Source organism: Vanacampus margaritifer, chromosome 17 (genome assembly GCF_051991255.1).
Source record: "Vanacampus margaritifer isolate UIUO_Vmar chromosome 17, RoL_Vmar_1.0, whole genome shotgun sequence".
In the NCBI taxonomy this organism is placed as follows: domain Eukaryota; kingdom Metazoa; phylum Chordata; class Actinopteri; order Syngnathiformes; family Syngnathidae; genus Vanacampus; species Vanacampus margaritifer.
The window spans coordinates 14,578,609-14,601,038 of record NC_135448.1 but is presented as its reverse complement, the minus strand read 5'-3'; the positions used below and the strand labels follow the sequence as shown (position 1 = coordinate 14,601,038).

Sequence of the window (22,430 nt, the reverse complement as noted above, 5' to 3'; positions counted from 1 at the left end):
GAACCCTAGACAGTTAGCCAAGTAAAAAACAAGACTTTTGAATTGAATTTCCTGATAAAGAGCATACAAGATGAGGCTAGTATGGGAAAAGAGCATGTTGCTGGCAACTCTTTAATGACCTCCGTTACCCAAGCAACAATACATAGCAATTGATTGACTGAGAACAAGGGTGGCTGCTGGTGTTTTATATGCATTGGGTTCACACCTCTGCCTCCAGGGCTTTGTTGTGAAAGAACAACGAGATCCTCTGGATGTCCTCTGACTTCAGCCACTGTCTGAAAAGCAGACAACGTATTTATTAACTCATTTACTGCCATTGACAGCTAAAGATATCAAAAATTCACTTTCTATATTTTTTTTTCTTTCTTTCCACTTTTGTTAACAAAAGTATGAAAACTTCATATTAACTAGTCAGCCGATGAATTATGATTAAAAATTTTAATCGCCGTATGCCCCTAATTTATTTTTTGTTTTGTTTTTTAAAGAAAAGATTATTAAAAAATATATATTTTTTTTTTTTAAAGAAAAGATGTTTAAAAACTTTTTTTAATAGAAAAGATTATTGAAAATTAACAAATAATAATTACAATTATTTTTTAAAGAAAATATGATTAAAATTTTCAAAAATAATTCAAATAACTAAAAAAAGATAATAAATAAATAAATAATTACAATTATAATAAAAGAAGAAAATTTAAAAATATAATTTTCTTTTAAATATTTTTTTAAATAATTAAAATATTTTGTTAAATATAAAAGATTAGTATTTTTTTTTTAATATTCACTTCTTTTTTTTTAAATAGAAAAGATTATTAAAAATTAAGGGTGTCAAGCAATTACATTTTCATAAATAATTGCATGATTTCACTAGTTAACTCACGATTAATCCCAAATTTTATATCTGTTCTAAATGTACAATAAAAAAATCTAGGTTTTCATACATTTGTTAACAAAAGTGGAAAAAAAAATTAAACCAATCAAAATAGTTCAAATGAATTTTGACGTTTATAATCGTCAATAGCAGTGAATGAGTTAATTAGCTAAGAAACATAACTTTAAAGGATGCATGTTATGATTATATATAAAACGGTTTCCATGTGTGGAAAAACCTGCACGACAAATGACGCTCGATTGCAGAGATTCGACTCTTGCTTACTTCTGTGAGTTGATGCCGTCGATGGTGCGAATCATTCGCTCGTTGAGTTCTTCCTCAAACCTTCTCCTCTGTGACTTGGACCTTAATCAGTAGATTAAATTAAACATCAAAAGTGGGAAAAAAAAAAGAGCCCCCAAAAGACCATCACAGCTCACCTGTCCCGTCGCTGAAAGTGGTACTGCCTCATTGGAACGTCCTAGCAACAAGAATCAAACATTTTTTCACAAGTTTCCCACGATGAAGCTTGGCGAAAGTACGACCGCGCTGACCGTGGTGTTGATCTTGCCGTTGTCCGTGCTCATGCTGTCACGGTGGTGGAGGTTGGCGAAGGGCTTGGCGGCGCCCCACGACTCCAGGTAGCGCGTCATGCGGACGGACGCCCGCATCTTGCCGCCGTCCAAAGACGGGCGAGAGCGCAAGCCCAGCAAAGGGCTGTGCTTGTCGGTCTAACACACAAAAAAGGGACATTGGAACCATTGTTTTTTGTTTATGTATTTATACGTAAATATGTTGAAAAATATGTCTCAATTTTCTTCTTTAAAAAAAAAAGACAATTATTTTATTTATAAAAAAATTTATTTAATAAAAATACAAAATTAGGGGTGTCAGGTGATATCTTTTTTTAATCGTAATTAATCGCATGACTTCACTAGTTAACTCACAATTAATCACAAATTTTCCATCTGTTCTACATGTACAAAAAACATTTTTCTAGGTTTTCATACTCTTGTTAACAAAAGTGGATTTTTTTTTTGTAACTAATAGAAATAGTTAAAATGATTGATGACGTCTATAGCCGTCAATGGCAGTGAATGAGTTAATCACAATTTTTATCAAAAATTTTTAAGAGCATCTGTTATGTTTGAATTCTTTCTACATTTAATGTTATGAGGACGTCTTCCACATATTTTTGACCCACTCCACGCTCTCATCCTCCTCATTTTCTCATCAGTTAATTACTGTACTTGCATAATTTCAAATGAAAAAAAATGACCCCAATATTTTGACAACAAATATTGTGAATGTCATCCAATACTTTACTTTAAAGCATGTAGTTATGTTTATTGCTCAAGCTACTTTTAACGTAACCATCCGCTGTCAATAGTGTGATTAATCTGCATCAACACATGATTAATGCGATCATTTTTGTGTGAATAATCAAGCACTAGTATATATGTCTAATTGTGTTTTAATGCGCACTTCTCCTTTGCCGAGATAACCAGTGTAGCATATCGAGATGCTTATCCGACAGTGTGATTATTGCAAAGGTATGCCTTAGGCTGCCCACAATAGAAGGGCAATCTAAAGTTCATCGGAAATGCAGAGTAGAAAAAAAAAAATCCTACGCTTTCCTTTCGTTTCTAAGAGTGTCTCAAATATTTGAATGTTAGGGTACACGATAAATACAACAGTGTTTTTAATCATAAAAGTAGTGTGCATATATACAGCATTTATCCAATGTCAAATGTGGAACCCCAATTCAAGAGTTTTCCCCGTTCTCCCACCTTGGGGTTGATGACCAGGAAGGTGACCACCCCGTGTTCTTTCAGGTACGAGTCCCGACTGTGTCCATCTCCCGGCTCCACCTTATAGGAGCCCTTCAGGTAGTCCAGAGTCACCGACGAGATGTGCACCCTCCTGTAGAAGAGAAGCTCACGTTTGGCAACTTCAAGCGGAATTTCCAGCTTTTGTAACTACCCGAAAAAAGTCAATATTTCCCTAAAAAAAAAAAAAAGAAATGGATGATGACAGCAGTGTTATTTTTCAGTCTCCTGTCAGAAGGCACCACAGGGAACAAAACATTGGTTGCCTGGTGAGACAATCCAAAATAGTTGAATTGCAGAATCTTAGCTCCATAAAAAAAAAAAGAAAAAAAAAGCTGAATTCACCCTTGCATTGTCAAAATGCATGTATTTCATATTCCATGATTTCAGCACGCCTACGTTACGACTTCACTGTTGCATGTGTCGTACCCCGGCACACCTCCCGCCTCCATGTGATTGGCCAGCGTCACGTCATGTGACCACACGTCGTACTGCCACTTGCGGAGGCCGATCACGCCGCACAGGACGTTCCCGGAGTGAACGCCGACGCGCATGTTGATGTCGACCCTGGTGGCGTCTCGAACCTTCCTGAAGGCAGACACAACGGTTACATTTGAGAGTTCTCCCACCTGGCAAAAACATGCATGTTGAGGTTCAGTGAAGAGTGTTTTGTCACTTTTGTGCCAAAGGACGGAGTGACCAACAACTTCTTACAAAAAAAAAAAAAAAAAGCTGTTCATTTATCAAGCGACGTCATTTCCATAATCAGATTTTTTATGCCACAGATATTTTTTTTCTCCATTTGTTGGAAGTAATTAAGACTTGCTTTGACCAGGCCGAGGCTTATCATAATGCATTCACATTTTGTTTACTTAAAAGGTTCAAAAACCAACTCTGGCTTTCTTCCTGCTTTGACGGGCATGTGTGTGTGCGTGTGTGTGAGGGGCGAAAAGCGAGAGAAGCAAACAGCGAGAGAGATTTGGTATTTTACTTGATGGCCTCACACATATCCAAGCCCATCTTCACACAGTTCCTGGCGTGGTGAGGCAGAGATTCCGGCAGGCCAGACACACAATAATAACAGTCCCCCAGGATCTTGATTCGCATGCACTCGTTTTCCTATCGGAGAGAAAGAGAATGTAGGAGAAATGACTTAACTCGTTCACTGCCATTGACGGCTATAGACGTCAAAAATTCATTTGAACTATTTCTATGAGTTTCACATTTTTTTCCACTTTTGTTCACAAGAGTATGAAAACCTAGAATTTTTTTTATTGTACATTTAGAACCAATATAAAATTTGTGATTAATCGTGAGTCAACTAATGAAGTCATGCGATTAATTACAATTAAAAAAATGTAATCGCCTGGCACCCCAAATTTTTAATCTTTATTTTATTTTATTAATTCACTACCATTGACGTCAACATATAGAGTTTGTGATTAATCGTGAGTTAACTATTGAAGTCATGCAATTAATTAATTAAAATAAAAAAATCGCCTCTTGCCCCTATTTATTTTTAATGAATTTATTTATTTTTTCTAACAAGAGTATGAAAACCTAGAAAAAATATGTACATTTAGAACAGATATAAAATTTGTGATTAATCGTGAGTTAACTATTGAAGAAAAAAATTTGTAATCGCCTGACGCCCCTAATTTTTAATAATCTTTTCTTAAGAAAAAAAAAAGATTTAAAAAAAAATGTCTAAAACAAATGTCTAGGTTTTCATACTCTTGTTAAAAAAAATGGGAAAAAAATATAAAACTAATGAATTTTGACGTTTATAGGCGTCAATGGCAGTGAATGAGTTAATAATGTGTTAAAAATAAAGTTTGTACCTAAATTTTTTTTTTTTTACAAATAGACATATGCAAATGAGTAAAAAAAAAAAAAAGTCAAATACAAATGCAACAACATCTTAGTATATTTGAGACTTTTGCGACTCGAAGCACATCCGCCAAGGCCAACATCACGCACCCACTCACATAACATGAGTCGACATTCTACGTGTGGGATGCGGAGCAGCTGGTGGCATGGCTGGACCGCTCTTACACAACAGCGGCTCGGTCCGCCGGCGGGCTCAAGAGCTCAGAAGCGCCGGATAAGCTCTTGCTGCTGAAAGCCATCAGCCCACGTGTCTTGGAGGGCCGGCGAGTGGCCGCAGGACAGCGAGACCCATGTATCGATTGACCTTCATTTGATGGACAGAGCAAGACGAACTCTCCTCCTTGTTATTTAGAATTTAGCAGATTGTTCTCAACGGAGATCAGGCGGAACCCAAATGAGAAAGAGACATTATTTCACGCCTTGGGGATTTTTTAAGTCTAAGAGAAACATTTTTTTTCAAGACTTAAACATTTGTCCCCTGTAAATTTTTTTTTATGATTAACTCATTTTTTATGCTTAACTCATTCAAACCCAAAAAACACACGTGTAAATACGTTTTTTTAATACTTGTCCTTCACTGCCAAAAAAGTATTTAGAAAGTTTTGATGCAGCTTCTGACATGAAGAGGTGGCTTAAAGCAATGGTAGTTATAAAAAAAAAAAAAAAACGGCTAGCAGGTGGCAGCAGAGTATAAGAGATCAGCCAGGACAATGTTTCAACAAGCTCTTTTTGCCAGTGTTTTCAACAGGAACAATGATGAAACTTAGCTATATGCTAATGCTAATAAAACGTAAACAGATACAAATATACTTGTTTTTGTCCTGACGAAAGAAGAGACTCTAATCTTTCTTTTGGTAGCTTCCATGTTTTTATAGCTATAGAACACAATATTCTGTGGGACTTGCAAAATCAGTCAAAATCCAGTAATACGGCCGGGAGCGAAGGGGGTTGCTTCAGTGAAAATGGCTGGAAGTGGAATGAGTTAAAATGGTTTCTGACCTTGCATATACACAACTCTAGTAAAAACTGATGAGGTTAAAGAGATGAGATTTTATTTCACCCATTATAACGGATAAAGTAAAACACTACGGTGATCGCTCCATTTGGACTCACCTTTGCAATCTGGTCAAACTTTCCGAAAAGTTCATTGAGCATGTGCACGAGCTCCCCTGGTGCGCAATCGCTGGCCAGCCTGGTGAAGCCCACGATGTCAGCATAAAGAATACTGCGGGAATATTTGCATGATATGTTAGCGTTTAGTTAGCAAATGGAATGACATGGTTTGGTTGAGGTTTGAAATGCGTCCGTTTTAGGTAAAACTTCAAGTGGAAGTGACAAACAGCTTGAAGCAAGCACACTTGACCTCTTATTTGAAGAACTGTGGAAGGGATAAAACTATTTTAAAAATGGTTTTACATGGTCTAGCTATATGATGGATTTTCACCTACTGTATGGCAGGTGGTTCTTGAACCTGCGATAAACAGCCTCATGCAACAAGAGGAAACAAAATGCGACACCTTATATTTACAGAGTAATTTATGATTGCATTATTATTATTATTGTCAGTATTTTCTAGCATATTTTATGTTTCAGCAGTTGAATATCGTGCATGTGTGACTATTTTCAAAGTGCAAACAATCACACACGTGCGCACGCGCGCGCACGCACACACACATCTTGAGGGCCTCTTAAGGACATTGCCATATTGTTCCCTTGTTCAGGAAATCGGGTTTCCAGAGGACATTCCTTGGAGAGCCTCTCACGATAAGCCAAAAATGATTGTACTCGCCTTGGTTTCATACATTAAAAAAAAGGGCAGCGGGATAACAAAGTGACCTCGGCGTACAATGAAGGCGGATTAACTCTTATTTGATATTGTCCATGGCAACAATAGGAATAAGAAGATTGGATGAAGAGAGACGACGGCGGCGGTGAGGAAATAAAAGCAGATGACCGAAGATGAGAGGATGCGAGTGCGAGTACAAAAGACGGCGGATGATGAAGAGCGAGTTGGGGGGAGGACATAAAGTTATAGTCGCAATAAAGAGCAGAGAGGAGAGATGAGGGGGAAAAGTCACCTGACGTTGGTGTGCCGCTGCACGTACAGGTTGTGGAAATTGTTGCCGCTCTCCGTGCGGCCAAACTTTGGACCCTGAAGCCGCTGGATGATCTCGGCTTTCATCACTCTGGCGATGTGAGACGGCAACAGGGACAAGAGCAAACGCTCCTATGGAGGGAGAGGACGGGTGGAAAAGTGATACGAGGGCACGCTTGTAGTCATGCTTGACATGTATATCATTATTATTATTATTATGAAAAACATGGCAAATGGGAAAAAAATCTAGAAAAAAAAATATAAAGAAAGGTATTGAATTTTTTTTTACAATATGCGTCAACTGTAGTTTTAAGTTGTAATGCTTGACATATAATTATTATTATTATTATGAAAAACATGGTAAATGGGGAAAAAAATCTAGGAAAAAAATATAAAGAAAGATATTGAAAAAAAATTGCTAAGATGCCAATATGCGTCAACTGTAGTTTTAAGTTGTAATGCTTGACATATATATATATATAATTATTATTATTATTATTTTGAAAAACATGGCAAATGGGGAAAAAATCTAGGAAAAAAATATAAAGAAAGATATTGAAAAAAAATTGATAATATGCGTCAACTGTAGTTTTAAGTTGTAATGCTTGACATATATATAATTATTATTATTATTATTATGAAAAACATGGCAAATGGGGAAAAAATCTAGGGAAAAAAATATAACGAAAGATATTGAAAACAAATTGATAATATGCCAATATGCGTCAACTGTAGTTTTAAGTTGTAATGCTTGGCATATATATAATTATTATTATTATTATTATTATTATTATTATTATTATGAAAAACATGGTAAATGGGGGAAAAAAATCTAGGAAAAAAATATAAAGAAAGGTATTGAAAAAAATTGATAATATGCGTCAACAGTAGTTTTAAGTTGTAATGCTTGACATATATATAATTTTTATTATTATTATGAAAAACATGGTAAATGGGGGGAAAAAAATCTAGGAAAAAAATATAAAGAAAGATATTGAAAAAAATTTGATAATATGCCAGTTAAGTTGTAATATCAGCATTCACCACTAGATGACAGACGTGGCTTAGTTGCACTTAAGCCAGGTTTTATGCTGGCCTGATCATTTTTTGCAAGACTTGCAATGAGCAGCATTTAGGTTGCTCATCCCTGATTTAAACAACCCTTTATACTCACATGCCAAAAGCATTCCGAGATTTGAACCTGGAACATCACAACCTTGCAGACAAACTAACCACTAGCTGCTAATTTTCACAAAAAAATATAATAGCCTGCCACACGACCCTTCACAGTTTTTTTTTTTGTCACTACCACTAAAAGTGTTATTTTTTTTGTTCTTGTTTTTTGGGGGGTGGGGGGGCTTTCATTTAGTAGAATGCCCATTAGGTGTTCCAGGCTGATGTCAGGCTGAAGTTTTAAACTGTGTGCGTGTGCCTGTAGGTGTATGTGCATGCTACAGAGAGCAGGCAGCCGCCTTAGGGGGTGTGACTCATAAATGCAGCTCAGAGCACAGAGGGTCATTACACTGTTCACTCACAGCACGGACTCATTTCCTAAAACACAGCGGAAAATTAACAAGATTGAGAGGTTGCGGGGTGCTTGGGCTGCACCAAAAATAGACAACTTTACCACCCACTTCACTTCACTGCACTGCACTTTTATTACGAGCATGTTTGATAAATGGACTAAAGTGATGTTTAGTCAGTGGTAGGTAATGAATGGGACGGTGCGCCCTTTTGCGTTCACACTGGAATTTGTGCAGATGACGTATTGAAATGTGACTTTTTTTCTATAGATACGGTATATAAACATGCACAAACGTAAATATAAATATTTTAAAGAAAATATTGATTGCTCTCCAATTGTCTGCCTCTTTCCCAAAGTCAGCTAGGATATGCTCCAGCTCAATGACCCTTCTGAGGAAAATGGATGGCTAGTCAGTCATAGCAAGTCCCAACCGAGTGAACTCTCAATTATTAATTTGAGCTGAAGGTGCCATTTCTCAGGCTCAAACGAATGGTGAATGTCAAGATTTTAATGTCAAGCAAATGTCAGTGAATAATGCCTCTTTCCATATTGCAAAACAACAAAACTAACCTTAACAAAAGTTAATTGCACTGTGGGACTGAATATAATCTGAATCTGACAAACTGAGTTGAGAAATACTTTGGAAAAGAAGCAGAAGAGGTTCAAATTTATGTTTGGCTCTTATAAAACGTGTATAATAAAGATACAAAAAATACACAATTTCCATCCATCCGCTTTCTATAGTAGCGTGAAGCCCCCTGTCAACACACTGGCTATCATGCCTGACTTTTCACTGTGGACAACGAGGCACTCTAAAGCTGCCAAACCAGCATGACGCCCAAGTCCACATGCTATTTCAAGTAGGGACCCAAAAAAAAAAAAAAAAAAACGCCCTCCACACTTTTCTGCCTTTCACTTCATGATGTGCACACTCACGGCGGACAACGAGGCACTCTAGTGACCATGCCGCTGAATCACATGACACATGTTTTCGCCATTGCCCCCAAAACTAGCTATTTCACGTTTTCAGAAATGATCTTCAATCATGTATAAAACATTAGAATCAAATTAGTTTCTTTTCTTTGGTCCTTCCTCGGGTCTCCTGACGGCCTCACGACTCCGGCTGGAAGTGTTCGGTTTAGGTGAACGGTATGGGATTTTTTAATAGGTTTTAAGTGAACTAAAGAATACACACACTCACACGCACGCACATACACATTCTCACCCACATACAAAAAAAAAAAGAAAAAAAGGAGAACAATGATGATGACATGTCAAATCGGTAAAATTACCGAATGAACACTACTGAGCTCTCCAGGAAAAAAAAAAAAAAGGATTCAAATGAGTGGATTCACCTAGGGTTCGACAGAACCGGCCCATCAGGGGGTCAAAATTGGCCCGTAAAAATTAATTGTTGCAGCTAATTTTGTCCACTTTTGCTAATTTTTGTTAAGGGATTTCAGATCACTCTGCGATAAGATAATCACCACCCCCCCCCCCCAAAAAAAAAAAAAAAACGCCCTTGGAAATGTATTGTCTTGTCACTAATCCATCCGTTGTGTGTTTGTACCTGCTGGTGCTTCTCAAACTCCAGCTTGATGGGTGACTTGATACAGTTGCAGGTGTCTTGGTAGGTCTGCTTGAGCGCCAGGTCCATCAGGTGCTTGTGGTACGCCCCCGCCAAGTTCCCGCAGGTGAAGATGATCACGTTGGCCAGGATCTGCGCATGGAGCAGAACCCAACACAGCATTTCAAAACGTGCCCAGGAGGTGACGCATGTTTCCCTCACTACCTCCCACCCGCCATGCCCGCCCACACGATTACCTTGGAAAACCAGATAAGAGCGCACACTTCAACCGCACTTTTCCACCGCTGTGTCGACCTCAGGCTCTTTTAAACTGTGGCCTTGCATATCAATAGGTTGTCCTTTGGTCCTCTAGCCAAGGGCAACGAGCTTCTTTAGACACGTTTTGTTGTGCGTGCGTGTGTGTGCGTGCGTGTGTGTTTTCAGCATCACTTTGCCAAAGTCTGGCCATCCGTGACATTTTCCTCCATCTCTGGGCTTTATATGGCATTAAGTGTATTTATGGAGACAATCACAGCATTTACCCTCGTGCTCTCGTCTCAAAAAAAAGTTTGATTTGGATAAGTGGACATAATTCACCATAATTAGTTTTCGTTCCAGACACACTAAGTACCCCACCAAAGCTATACTGTACTATTTTTGGACTTTACTTTGTTAAGTACAATGGTACATTAACTTTGCATTTAATTCCTTTCATGACCTAGCTAACTAATTTTACATCAACTTTCACCACTGAAATGAATTGAGACACTATTAACTCTTTTACTGCCAAAAACGTTAAATGACGTTTAGTAAAAACCTACGGAGGGCCGCCAATGACGTTAAAAGACGTTCTCCAATTTTTTGGGGGGGAAACGGGTGGAGGAAAGCCTTGGCCAGCTGTGGTGAAAGTTTCAAGCAGATCTAGTTAGCCTAATGACTATTTTTGGCCCCTAGATGGCAGCGATGACTCTCTTTTGACAAGATTGGGTAGGCGTCAGTAGAAGACGTGAGGCGGAGCTAGAGGGGACAATGGCTGGGGATGGGAAACAAAAATGGCGACCGGTTGCAAGCAGCTCACGCTTGAGCATTTTTTTCAAAGACGAAAAGCATCGACCAGTGCTAAAGAGCACATTGATGACGACGATGATCATCATCATCAATGATGATGATGGTGACTCCGAGGTTGGAAGCGTTGACGCGGCAGTAGAAGACGTGAGGCGGAGCTAGATGGCTGAGGAAGCGAACAATGGCGACCGGTTGCAAGCAGCTCATCGACCAATGCTAAAGAGCACAGTGATGACGACGATGATGATGATGGTGGCTCCGAGGTTGACGCCGAAGTTGGAAGCGTTGACGCGGTGGCTATGACCACGTCATAAAGCCTCACCGGCTAGCGATGCTAACACCGGAAAACGCGGAGCACAACCGAGCACTTCTGCACAGGCGGACGTTCAATCGGACGATGAAGAGTACCCCGAGTCCAATGCATATTCATCGGAGGAGTGGGTACAGTCTGCTACTTGCTATTCCCCGGAAAAAAAGGCCGTCAAGAAAGTGTAACGTCTGCACGTGATAGGGGCAATCGCAGTGAAACGAATCTGTTGTGCAAATCCTGCTCCGTCTCCTTGCACGCAGGGGAGCGTTACAAAAAGAAAAACTGTATTTGAAACATCCACATAATTGTAAATAGTACCACAGTTGCACACATTTGTAAATAGTTTGCGAAATTGTTTTGTCAAATTGTTACACTGTTGAATGGAAATAAACGTATTTTGCAATCTAAAAACACTTTTTCATTGTTGGTGGTGGTGTTTTACAGAAGTAAAACACTATTTAGGTGTTTGTGGCATCATTCATGGACAAAAAGAAGTGTACAATTCACTAGAGTGCATGAAATAACATCGTTTAACAAAAAGCTTGTTTTCTCGGTTTTTTGTTTCAAAACAGAACATTTCGGTGAAACTAACCATTTTCTATTGTTGATTACTGAAAAACGGAATAAGGTAGAAACAAACTTATTTTTTCTGATGAAAGATGAGAGTTCAATCTTTCATTTGGTAGTATGTGTGTTTCCATAGTCTAAACACAACATTTTCTGTGGACCTTGAAAGATCACTCAAAATGCTTAAATCGGCTGGCACTGGCGGCATCCCGTTTCTGAAAACGTCTGGCAGTCAAAGAGTTAATCAGTAAAAAAAAAAAAAAAAAAAGTCTATATTTGCATCCTGTAGATTTTGAAGTCTCACCTGCCACACGAGAGCTTCCAAGTCGTTGGCGACGGACGCCAAGCAGACGCTGAGGGTGACGGTGTGTGACAAACAGGTGACCGCGCTGGCCATGATGGCTGCCCTCATTGAGAAAGGCAGCATGGTGTACACCACAAACACGATGAACAAGAAGAAGGACACCTGAGAAGAGAAAACAAAGGGAGCGGAGTACTGCTCCATGGGTCTTATCATATTGCGGATGTGTACCTAATGCAGTGGCCAGTTATCGTGCATATAACCTATAAATGGTAAGCTCTCATCAAAGTGTGACTTGTGTCCTTGTGGACTTCCTCTGCGCTCAGCCCACCCTTTCCTGTTGTGACGGTGACCGTCATCATTTCAAGCAGATGACCTCTGACCTTCCTGCCTTGTCTGTCTGTCGTCTACCAAGTGTGATAGCTATTTGGCGCGAGCAATCTGGCTGTACATGTGCAGCCGAGACATTGTTGTCGGTGTTTTATATAGGCTTTTTTGTTGCCGTGGCAACCAAGTAGGATGATGTCGGAGCAGGCGGCGGAGTCTCCTGTAGATGGAGAGTGCTGTGTCCAGTCATTTTGGCGGGATTGACATTGGCAGTCCAATTTTCAGGAACGTCACTCCCCGCCCTCGTCCTCCGGTACATTTCATCTCCGCCGCACTCCCGCCTGAACGATAACACGCCCTCCAACGCCTCCAGATGGGAGCCCCAGCCGCCATCAGCTGGCTTCAGCCACCTTGATGACCTCCCACTCTCATTTCAGCTCCTCTGATCACAGAAGCCAGCGCTGAGGTTCCAGAAAATGCCGCTCTCTTACCGTGACGTCGTTAAAGACACAATTTCTCATCACTGTGGATGGTATGTAGGGCTGTGCAATTAAATTGAAATTCAATTACAATTTCAATACATACACTCCACAATTACAAAATCAGCATAATCGTAAAAAAAAAAAAGGAAAAAAAAAGGAAAATATTATTAACTCATTCACTGCCAATGACGGCTATAGACGTCAAAAATTATTTTGAACTATTTCTATTCGTTTAACATTTTTTTCCCACTTTTGACAACTAGTGTATGAAAACCTAGAATTTTTTATTGTACATTTAAAACAGATATAACATTTGTGATTAATCGTGAGTTAACTACTGAAGTTATGCGATTAATTACAATTTAAAAAAAAATATATATATATTTTTTTAATCGCAGGTGATTAAAAATGTTTGATATTAATTATTCGCTTGACTTCAATAGCTAACTCACGATTAATCACAAATGTTATATCGGTTCTAAATGTACCATTAAAGTTTTTTTTAGGTTTTCATACTCTTGTTAACAAAAGTGGGAAAAAAAGTTAAACTAATAGAAACAGTTCAAATGAATTTTTGACGTTTATAGCCGTCAATGGCAGTGAATTGACTAATTTTGAGTTGTTTGAGTTAAATTGATATATTTGTTCCTTTTTTTTTTTAATTTTAAAATGACTAATTTAATACATTTTGTTTCATCCAAAAGGAACTTGCAATAATTATATTTTATTTGTCTTCATAATTTTTTTACGTTTAAACATTTTCTTGTTTTGTACCAAAAAATAAATAAATAATAAAAAAATTTATGTTATGTCTGGGTGGTCTATTTGAATTCAGGTTTTGCGGTTAGTAACTCACTTTTTTTTGCCCCTTGAAAGTATCCTGGCGCCTTTTGTTCACAAACATGACAAAATGTTCCCACGGGTCACTTTTTATAGTTCGTAACAGAAAAGTTGGCCAAAAGTGGAACGCTATTGATCAAAACCCCCGCTTGACCCCCTTCAAAAACCACAAAACCTTCCCAAAATGCTTTCTGTAAACGAGGCTGCATTGCAAACGTTTGCAGGCAAGCGTAACAACATGCGGAGTCATCTGTGCCCGAGCGGCCCCTCTCACCGCACAAATTGAATAAAGCCGGGACTAAAAGGTTAATGGACGCTGGACGGGAACTTGTACTGCACGTGGACACGACCGAGCGACTCGGGCATTCTTCTCGCAGTCCGTTTGACAGCCGTGTATTTGTCTGTTTGCGCACGTGTGTAGATTGTGGGTGAGCGAGCAAGAAGTCTATATGTTGCCTTCTTTGTTTTCTTCTTTCGGACCTTTGTGTTATTAGCTGCGTGGGCTCGAGTAATCACCATCCAGGCAACCCACAGAGAAAGAGAGAGAACTGCAATTTCAATTCTTTCTTTTCTTCTCTTACATCCCCCCCCATTCGCTTTCCTTCCTTTTTCTCGGGGAAAGCCGTTTTCACCGCATGGGATGGGCGCGGCTCCATATTTTTGCCCTGAGCCGTCCCAATATTTTTGTTGACATCGGGGAGATAAATGGAGAGGATCAGCCATAGAGTGATCAATAATTCAGATTGATTACGCTCACACAGGTGGCTGGTGATAAAAATATCTCCTGTCATGGAGGAAGAAGCATAGAATTGTAGGGGGGAGTCGGCTGAAAAGCGGGGGTGGGGGGGTTGTTGGCGGCAGGTGGGGAGAGGACGGGATTTGATGAATATGCGGAGACAAGGTGCGAGATGGAGAAAATAGGATTCCCGAGACAGCGAGTGAGGAGGAGTCTGGCGTGGAGGACGAATGTGTCTGACTGCTCCTTTGCTCGCATCAGACCTAATTAAGACTTGTCACATGTGGAATTCATTTAGACACACACGGGCGCACACACATAACGCGCAAACGACAGACTGTCAGGCCGATGTGTAAAAACACGACTCGTATGAATCGCAGGTGTCTAACAGAAGCGTAATAATAACGCTTATGTGATTGAGGCCGACAGTTTTGTGGCGAGCCGTCTCCGCTCGTGTGTCTTTATGTATTGCAGTGCATACAAATCGAACCTTACCTGGTCCCAGGGACTGAGGATCCCTCCGGAGAACATGAACAGGTAACCCATGGTGACCAGACACGCCCATATAAGGAGGGAGAAGAGGTGGAGCATACGCTTGAAAATCGACTCGATGCAGACTAGGATGAAGATGGACAGGAAGAGGAAAAGGGCCGTGGGCACCGTGATCAGAAAGGTCAGATGGTCCTCGGTGTTCTGAGAAGAGAGGGGAAAAAAATTGCAGTGAGGTAAGGCTATTGATGATGGTATTGGGCAGAATATCGTTAAAAAAAAAAAAATCATAAAATGTGCTTCTTCTTTTTTTTGAGTGAAGTAATCCACTACAATTTAGCTGGAATTCTGGACTGTGATCTGGTTTTAAGGAAACCACATACAATATACTGTAATGTATTGCATTCTATTGAACCACAAAAACATGGTGTGATTGCCAAGGAGGAAGCCACAAATTGAAGAAACAGGCTCAAGTGTGGATATTTAGAGAGACTGTAGGCTGTAGATTGCCAAACTCACTGACTACACATGTATTTTTCGGTGACAGAGACTCTCAACACTTTGCTTTCTACTCACATGTACTGTACATCATTTGACATTATAAATATATGTAGGGGTGTGCCCAAAAATTGATTCTCATAAGAATCGCGATTCTCATTTAGTACGATGCAGAATCGATTTTAAATGTCCCAAAATTAATTTTATTTCAATCATTTTATACTGTCTTCCCTTTGTTTGTGTGCGCCTTTATTGGGAGCGCTGTTCCTGTTGTACCCGATTTGGCCACTGAGGGGCAGTGTGGTTCCACGCGGTCTAATACACTGTTAAGTTGTAGCCACATTAGAGAGTCGAAGGAAAAAGTCACAAACAAGTTATTCCAATAAAAGTTGTTTTTTTGCAGCGTGGAGCCATTCTTTTGAGTGATAAAAGTGCCACGATTGGCGCGCTAATTAGCATTAGCGAGTCAGACTGGAGTAGATCATTACAATTCCTTGCACATCTATGGATTGAAGCAAAAATCATTGTCAATCAAATCATTTTGAATCAAAAATCGTTCCTAATCGAAAGTCGATTCTGATTCGGATCGCACACCCACAAATCGGAATCGAATCATGAGACATTCAAAGATTGCCACCCCTAAATATATTATTGTAAAACTACAAGTACAGTATACTGTACATTGCCAGCCGGCTGGGTCTTCACAACCTTGCGTGCATTTTACACTCATAACCACTAGTTATCAAACCCAGTTCAATTGGTTTTGTACACCTGCTCTCGGAAGCTTCCCATCTCCATACCGCCCACGTGGGAACACTAAAGAGCTGTCAAAAAGATTATAGACCTGCATAAGGCTGGAATGGCATCAGCAGAAGGCTTAGAGATAAGGTGACAACAATGGGCGCCATTACTCCAAAGTGGAAGACACACAAGAGATCGTTGATTAGCCTCGGTCAAGATCTTGGTGGCTGATCATGAGAAATGTCAACCTCAACAGGCTCAAAGTATATCGAAGGAAAAGTTTTTTACGGTGACCACCCTTGTTTTTCCCTTTAAAAAATGACTGGCTAATACCGACTATCTACTACATTATTATCATAGAAGGCAATTAAAACTACCCACTGCTACTTCTCCCCCCTTCAGTACCGACAACTAATGTCAAGCTAACAGCAGCAAAGCGCTATCTTTTTTCGCATGCTAATGAGGGCAGCTGGTCCTCGCAGGGGCCGAGGCACAATATGACATAAACAGACGAACAGACTGCGCGCAGATCGGCAAACAGACAGACGGTCTGAGCCCGGAGAATGTGCCAGAGCATCACTTCTGCGCTCGCGCGGTCAAAGTCAGCATTTTTGACGCTGTCAACACGCACGCACGCACGCACGCACGCACGCACGCACGCACGCACGCACGCACGCACGCACGCACGCACGCACGCACGCACGCACCATCCAATTAATGCACTTGAAACATTTGGCTAAGCAGAATTTTCTCACCGCCCATTAAACTTCCTCGTGTTAAAATAAGCAACCGCATATCGGCAGAGGTGGCAAAAGTACTCGCGCTTCAGAAGAAGTACAGATGCTTGAGTGTAAAAAAAAAAAAAAAACTCTTAACAAAAGAAGTACCGATTCAACTGCAAAAGCAAAAAAAGGAAACATTTATTTTTAGTATCAACTATATACAATAAGCATTTTTAAAAGGATTCTAAAATCCTCAGCTATTTGCTAGCGTTAGCTTAGGCTATTATGCTATCAAAACAACCTGGTCCAAAAGCCAACATGCTAATTCCATCCATCCATCTTCTTAAGTCATTCACTGCCATTGACGGCTATAAACGTCAAAAATTCATTTGAACTATTTCTATTAGTTTAACATTTTTCCCCCACTTGTGTTAACAAGAGTATGAAAACCTAGATTTTTTTTTATTGTACATTTAGAACAGATATGAAATTTGGGATTAATCGCGAGTTAACTAGTGAAGACATGCGATTAATTACAATTAAAAAAAAATAATCGCCTGCCGCCCAAAATTTTTTATATTTTCTTTTCTTTCTTTTAAAATTCATTCACTGCCATTGACGTCAAAAATTCATTTGAACTATTTATTTTAGTTTAACATTTTTTCCTACTTTTGTTATCAAGAGTATGAAAATATTGTATATATATGTAATATACATTTAGACCAGATATACAATTTGTGATTAATCGTGAGTTAAATAGTGAAGTCATGTGATTAATTACAATAAAAAAATAATAATCGCCTGACGCCCAAAATTTTTAATATTTTCTTTTTTTTTTTTTTTTATTCATTCACTGCCATTGACGTCAAAAATTCATTTGAACTATTTATTTTAGTTTAACATTTTTTCCCACTTTTGTTATCAAGAGTATGAAAACCTAGAATTTGCTATTGTACATTTAGAACCAATATAAAATTTGTGATTAATCGTGAGTTAAATAGTGAAGTCATGCGATTAATTACAATTTTTAAAAAAATAATCGCCTCTTGCCCGAAATTTTTAATAATCTTTTTTTTTTTTTTTTATGAATTTATGGCAGTGAATGAGTTAATGACTAACAAAAAACACTGATGATAATGATTACACCAGAAGAAATACCTTCTGTTCCCATTTAGTTTGACAGTAAAGCTCAACTGGGAGTGGCCATAAACAACTTGAAGCCTCTTTTTTTTTTTGGGTGAAAATTCGTTCACTATCTGCCAAACTAGAGTTAGCTCACTGTCTGCCACCGTCTCAAATTTCCGTTTGCAAGTCAAAGTTAAAAATAAATAAATATAACAATCACTGTATGCATCGCTTATTCCCACCACCGCATGACCGCAATTAGAAACTTTTGGTCAAGGAGACGTTGTCAGCTGCGCCTCCGGTGACTAATTTGACAGGCAATTGACTTGTTGAGAATAGCAGAGGCGCCCAAAGCCGAGGAGAGCGCGAGAGATGAGGTCTTGTAAAGTGTATTAGTGTAATGTAGCTTCTGTAAGGTAGCATGAGTCACGGTCTGGCACCGGGGGTCCCGGCGGGATTCGACTACTGACGCCACTGCGCTCGTTCCAGCTCAAGTGCACAATAGAGTCCTGATGAGGATGGAAGTCGACTCCGCACATAGACGAGACGTTCTAATCATTTATTTTAAGCTCTTACTTTTTTTTTTTGTGCTAATGCGTGCACTTTGTAGGTTGCAAGCTGATTCTGTTAAAAAGTCATTTTCCACTCACAATATGGCAACAAAGGATGAGATGGCCTGCAAATTAGAATGTATTGTATTTCCGCATAGGGCAATTAATCCGGCTATTATACTGCAAAGAAAAAAGGGGCAGCAGTGGAATATGACAAATACGATTATTGTGAGATACTGTATAACAAATCGGCACTGATGGTGTAGTGACAGTGTGGGTTCGATTCCCAGCCGGTGACCCATTACCCACCCGCTGCCAGCAGTCTCAAGCCACGAGAAATAATGGGTTGCGTGTGTTAGGAAGGCAAAATTGGTTTTAATGTTGTGGCTTGTTAAGAGTGTTTACAAACTAGGTCAACATTCTACATTTAGCCTAATAGCACATTTACTCAAGTCATTTTTAACTTGGACGATTGTCACAATATCAATAAAAATACTAATTTGCTTGCTATTATTTTTTTTTTATGTCTGTGGAAATTCGCAGTCATACAGGTCATGGTAATTCACAAAGGTTGAATTATTGCAAATAGACCCGTTTGGTGAAAAAAATGCAGTATACAACTTTTGGAAACGAATGTTAGCCTGAAGTGCTTTTTGTGGCTCAGCTAATAAATTTGTGTTCTCTTCACCGGCCACTTAAGCATTTATGACATGGATTTTTAAGACTTACTGTAAGAGTAATAGGGTGTAGAAAAATATACTACACGTACCCTAAATCAATTCAAGATAGCAAAGAAGAGAGTAATAAGTGCAATCGCTATTTAACTCTTTGACCGCCAAAAAGGTTTAATGACGTATGCTAAAATCCTGATGAATGCCGCCAATAACGTCCATTGACGTCAACTACGTTTTTTTCCCCCTCTTTCTCAATAAGCAGTGGAACGTCTTGTGCAGCACTGCCTTGTCATTGGGGTTGTAAAATCCAAAAACAGCCACTAACTATGGCCAGCAGATGGCAGCATTGCATCTCTTTTCAATGGGCTCCCGGTGTATGGAATTACAATGAAACATGACAAATCTGATGAACGTTTTCAAGGATGACGTGAACGATCAAAGCCTTTATCACATTAAATCTAATTCACAGAGCATCATTAAACAAAAAATATTTGTGTCAAAATCACTGTTGTGCAGAAAATGTATATTTTCACAAAAAAATCGTTTTCTCCTTATCTTTTCAATTTTCGCTCAATGTCACTCAAATTACCTACCGGTAGTTTCAAATGATGACTACTAAAGAACAGAATAAGGTAGAAACATACCTTTTTTTCTAATGAAAGGATGGAACGCGATTTTCCATTTGGTACCCACCATGTATACGTAGTCAAAACACACAATATTCTGTTTGCCTCGAAAGATGAGTTAAAATACTCAAAATCGGCTGGCATTGTCGGGGTTGTTTTTTGGATAATGTTTGGCAGTCAAAGAGTTAATAATCATTTTCTTTAAAAACTACTTTCTGAAATCCTAGTTTTGGAGCCACTGGTATAATACTGCACATCTTGTCTATTTGGTATGTAAAATTATATAAAATAAGCAAACCAGAAAGTGACTTTGACATATTGCGTCCTGAAATCAGTCATTGAAGGAACAAACTGATCATTTATCATCATCAAAAAACAAACAAACACATTTTCATCATGTGATAAAATCACTTCATGTGGATGCTGCAGATCGATATTAAGAAAATCTTTAAAGCTACTACTTATGAGCGCTTGCTCATAATCCCACAATGCTCCAATTATCAGCATGCGGTCAATTAGAAGAAAAAAAAAATGAAATAAACGGTAAGCATTATAAAAATGGCTTTTTTTTTTTTTTTTTTAAGTTTATTGAGTTACAGCACCACCTCTATTGATGTCTCAAACTGCGCTCGCAAAAGCCATTTGATTAGTATGCCACCATGTTGGGACTTGAAACGGAGTGTAAACAAATGTAACCATTTCAAGGGATTTATTTTTGCCCCTGAAAAGTGTAGATAAGCTAAAGAAGGAAATGAGACACTTCCTTGACCAAACACACCCAAACGACAAGCACGTACAACAAATTTGACAGAATGGGCGGAGTACTCCACATCGCCACAAAGTCCGATTTCCATCACTCACAGGTCCGATAACGGCGTCCTTTCATTTTAGCAGCATTTGTGCCGCTTTGGGGAAGTTTCTGCTGCCTTGCTGTAAAAAAAAAAAAAAAAAAACACACATCCTTCCCTTCTCCAACTATATTCTTGCCATTGTTTTTTTTTTTGACCAGCGCTAATAGCAAAACGATTGGCTGGCGACAAATTGGAAAAGTAATGAGTGCGATTCACGTACATGCGTGATGTGGGAATACGGTGACAGACAGCGGCAATGACATCTATTGATCCAGTTCAAATACAAGAAGTTTGATTGTTTTTTTTGTCCCCCAGAAAAAAGACTATTATGGAGGTGATATAATGAAAAAAAAAAAAAAGTGTGTGGAAAAAAATCTTTGTGATTCCATTTTTGTTTTCTTTTCTTTTTTTAAAAGCGTCACTTCATAGACAATAGCTTGTGTTTTTATGGTCGGAACAAAAGCTTTCTCTTGACGCCTGCGTAGCCGTGAACTGCGCTCTCATGCCGCCTCTTGATCCACTTGGCGAGCCCGGCGTTGCCATTTTTAAAGTGCCGCTTCACAGTCTCTCAGCTTGCACACACTTTGGTGCCGTAGTGATGTTTGTTTACAAATAGAAGCACATTCATCTCTTATGTAAACTGCAAAAAAAAATAAAAAATGTTATACTATATCTGAAATCATGGCAAATTAGGCTTATTTTTCACTTTTAGGGGGGGTTTGGAACAGATTAATGGCATTTCCATGAAGGTAGCTGCAAAGTCAAATTTTCTGGTTGTAGTGGCAGATACTTTTACTTAAGTAAAATGTTTCTCTTGGCTCCAACCAGAGTTATTATAGTTTGGGAATTTTTCCTTTTTATTTTGTTTAGAATTTTGTTTTAAAAGGTAGAGAGTTTTAACTCTTTGACTGCCAGACGTTTTCAGAAAAGGGATGCCGTGGGTGCCAGCCGATTTAAGCATTTTTGACTGATCTTTCAAGGTCCACAGAAAATTATGTGTTTGGACTATGGAAACACACATACTACCAAATGAAGGATTGAACTCTCATCTTTCATCAGAAAAAAAGTTTGTTTCTACCTTATTCCATTTTTTCAGTAATCAACAATAGAAAATGGTTAGTTTCACCTCTGTTTTGAAACAAACGTCTTTTAACGTCTTTGGCACTCCTCCATAGGATTTTACTAAACGTTATTTAACGTTTTTGGCAGTCAAAGAGTTTTAATTAGTTTTCAGGGTGGTTCTGTTAGTTTTTATTAGTTTAAGTTATTTCATAAATGCTTGGTTTTAGTTAGTTTCAGTATTCGTTTTTTTTTTTAAGTGTATATTACTCATCTGAAGGTGCTTTTCTATTGGCTGCTGCTCGATGACGTCACTTTTGTGTGACACACTTTCAAAATGTCCTTATTCCCGTTAATATCCGAAAAAATCAATTAAATTGATTACCAAAGACTAAAACAAAGGACATTTTTGCTATAAATATAGTTAGTTTTGTAAACATAAAATGTAGTTTCAGTTAGTTTTTGTTTTTTTAAAAACATTTTTGTTGTAATTTTTTTCCGTTAACCAAATTATTTTTTTTAATTTATTTATTTTTGTTAGTTTTAGTTAACTAAAATAACCTTGGCTCCAACTCACTCTGGTCTCGACCCGAATGAGGACAAGCAGTAAACAAAATGGATGGATGGACTTTTGACATGACTTGTTTACAAATAGTTGGGGTCTCCACTACTTCTAGAACGCCTGGCAA

The 22,430-nt window shown here is 38.7% G+C and overlaps 1 protein-coding gene across 2 annotated transcripts in view; it reads right to left on the bottom strand.

Annotated features, from left to right (window-relative positions):
* The window catches only part of LOC144037313 (adenylate cyclase type 2-like), a 42,262-nt gene that overhangs the window by 17,266 nt on the left and 2,566 nt on the right, over nt 1-22,430 (bottom strand). For both annotated transcript variants that reach the window (XM_077548693.1, XM_077548692.1), the window contains exons 2-13: nt 14,901-15,098; nt 12,024-12,185; nt 9,781-9,930; nt 6,669-6,817; nt 5,704-5,815; nt 3,692-3,819; nt 3,130-3,288; nt 2,662-2,794; nt 1,426-1,602; nt 1,312-1,352; nt 1,157-1,237; nt 206-275 (exon numbers count right to left, since the gene is read on the bottom strand). In XM_077548693.1, the coding sequence (XP_077404819.1) occupies nt 206-275; nt 1,157-1,237; nt 1,312-1,352; nt 1,426-1,602; nt 2,662-2,794; nt 3,130-3,288; nt 3,692-3,819; nt 5,704-5,815; nt 6,669-6,817; nt 9,781-9,930; nt 12,024-12,185; nt 14,901-15,098 (1,560 nt within the window). The remainder of the gene's footprint in view (nt 1-205; nt 276-1,156; nt 1,238-1,311; nt 1,353-1,425; nt 1,603-2,661; nt 2,795-3,129; nt 3,289-3,691; nt 3,820-5,703; nt 5,816-6,668; nt 6,818-9,780; nt 9,931-12,023; nt 12,186-14,900; nt 15,099-22,430) is intronic.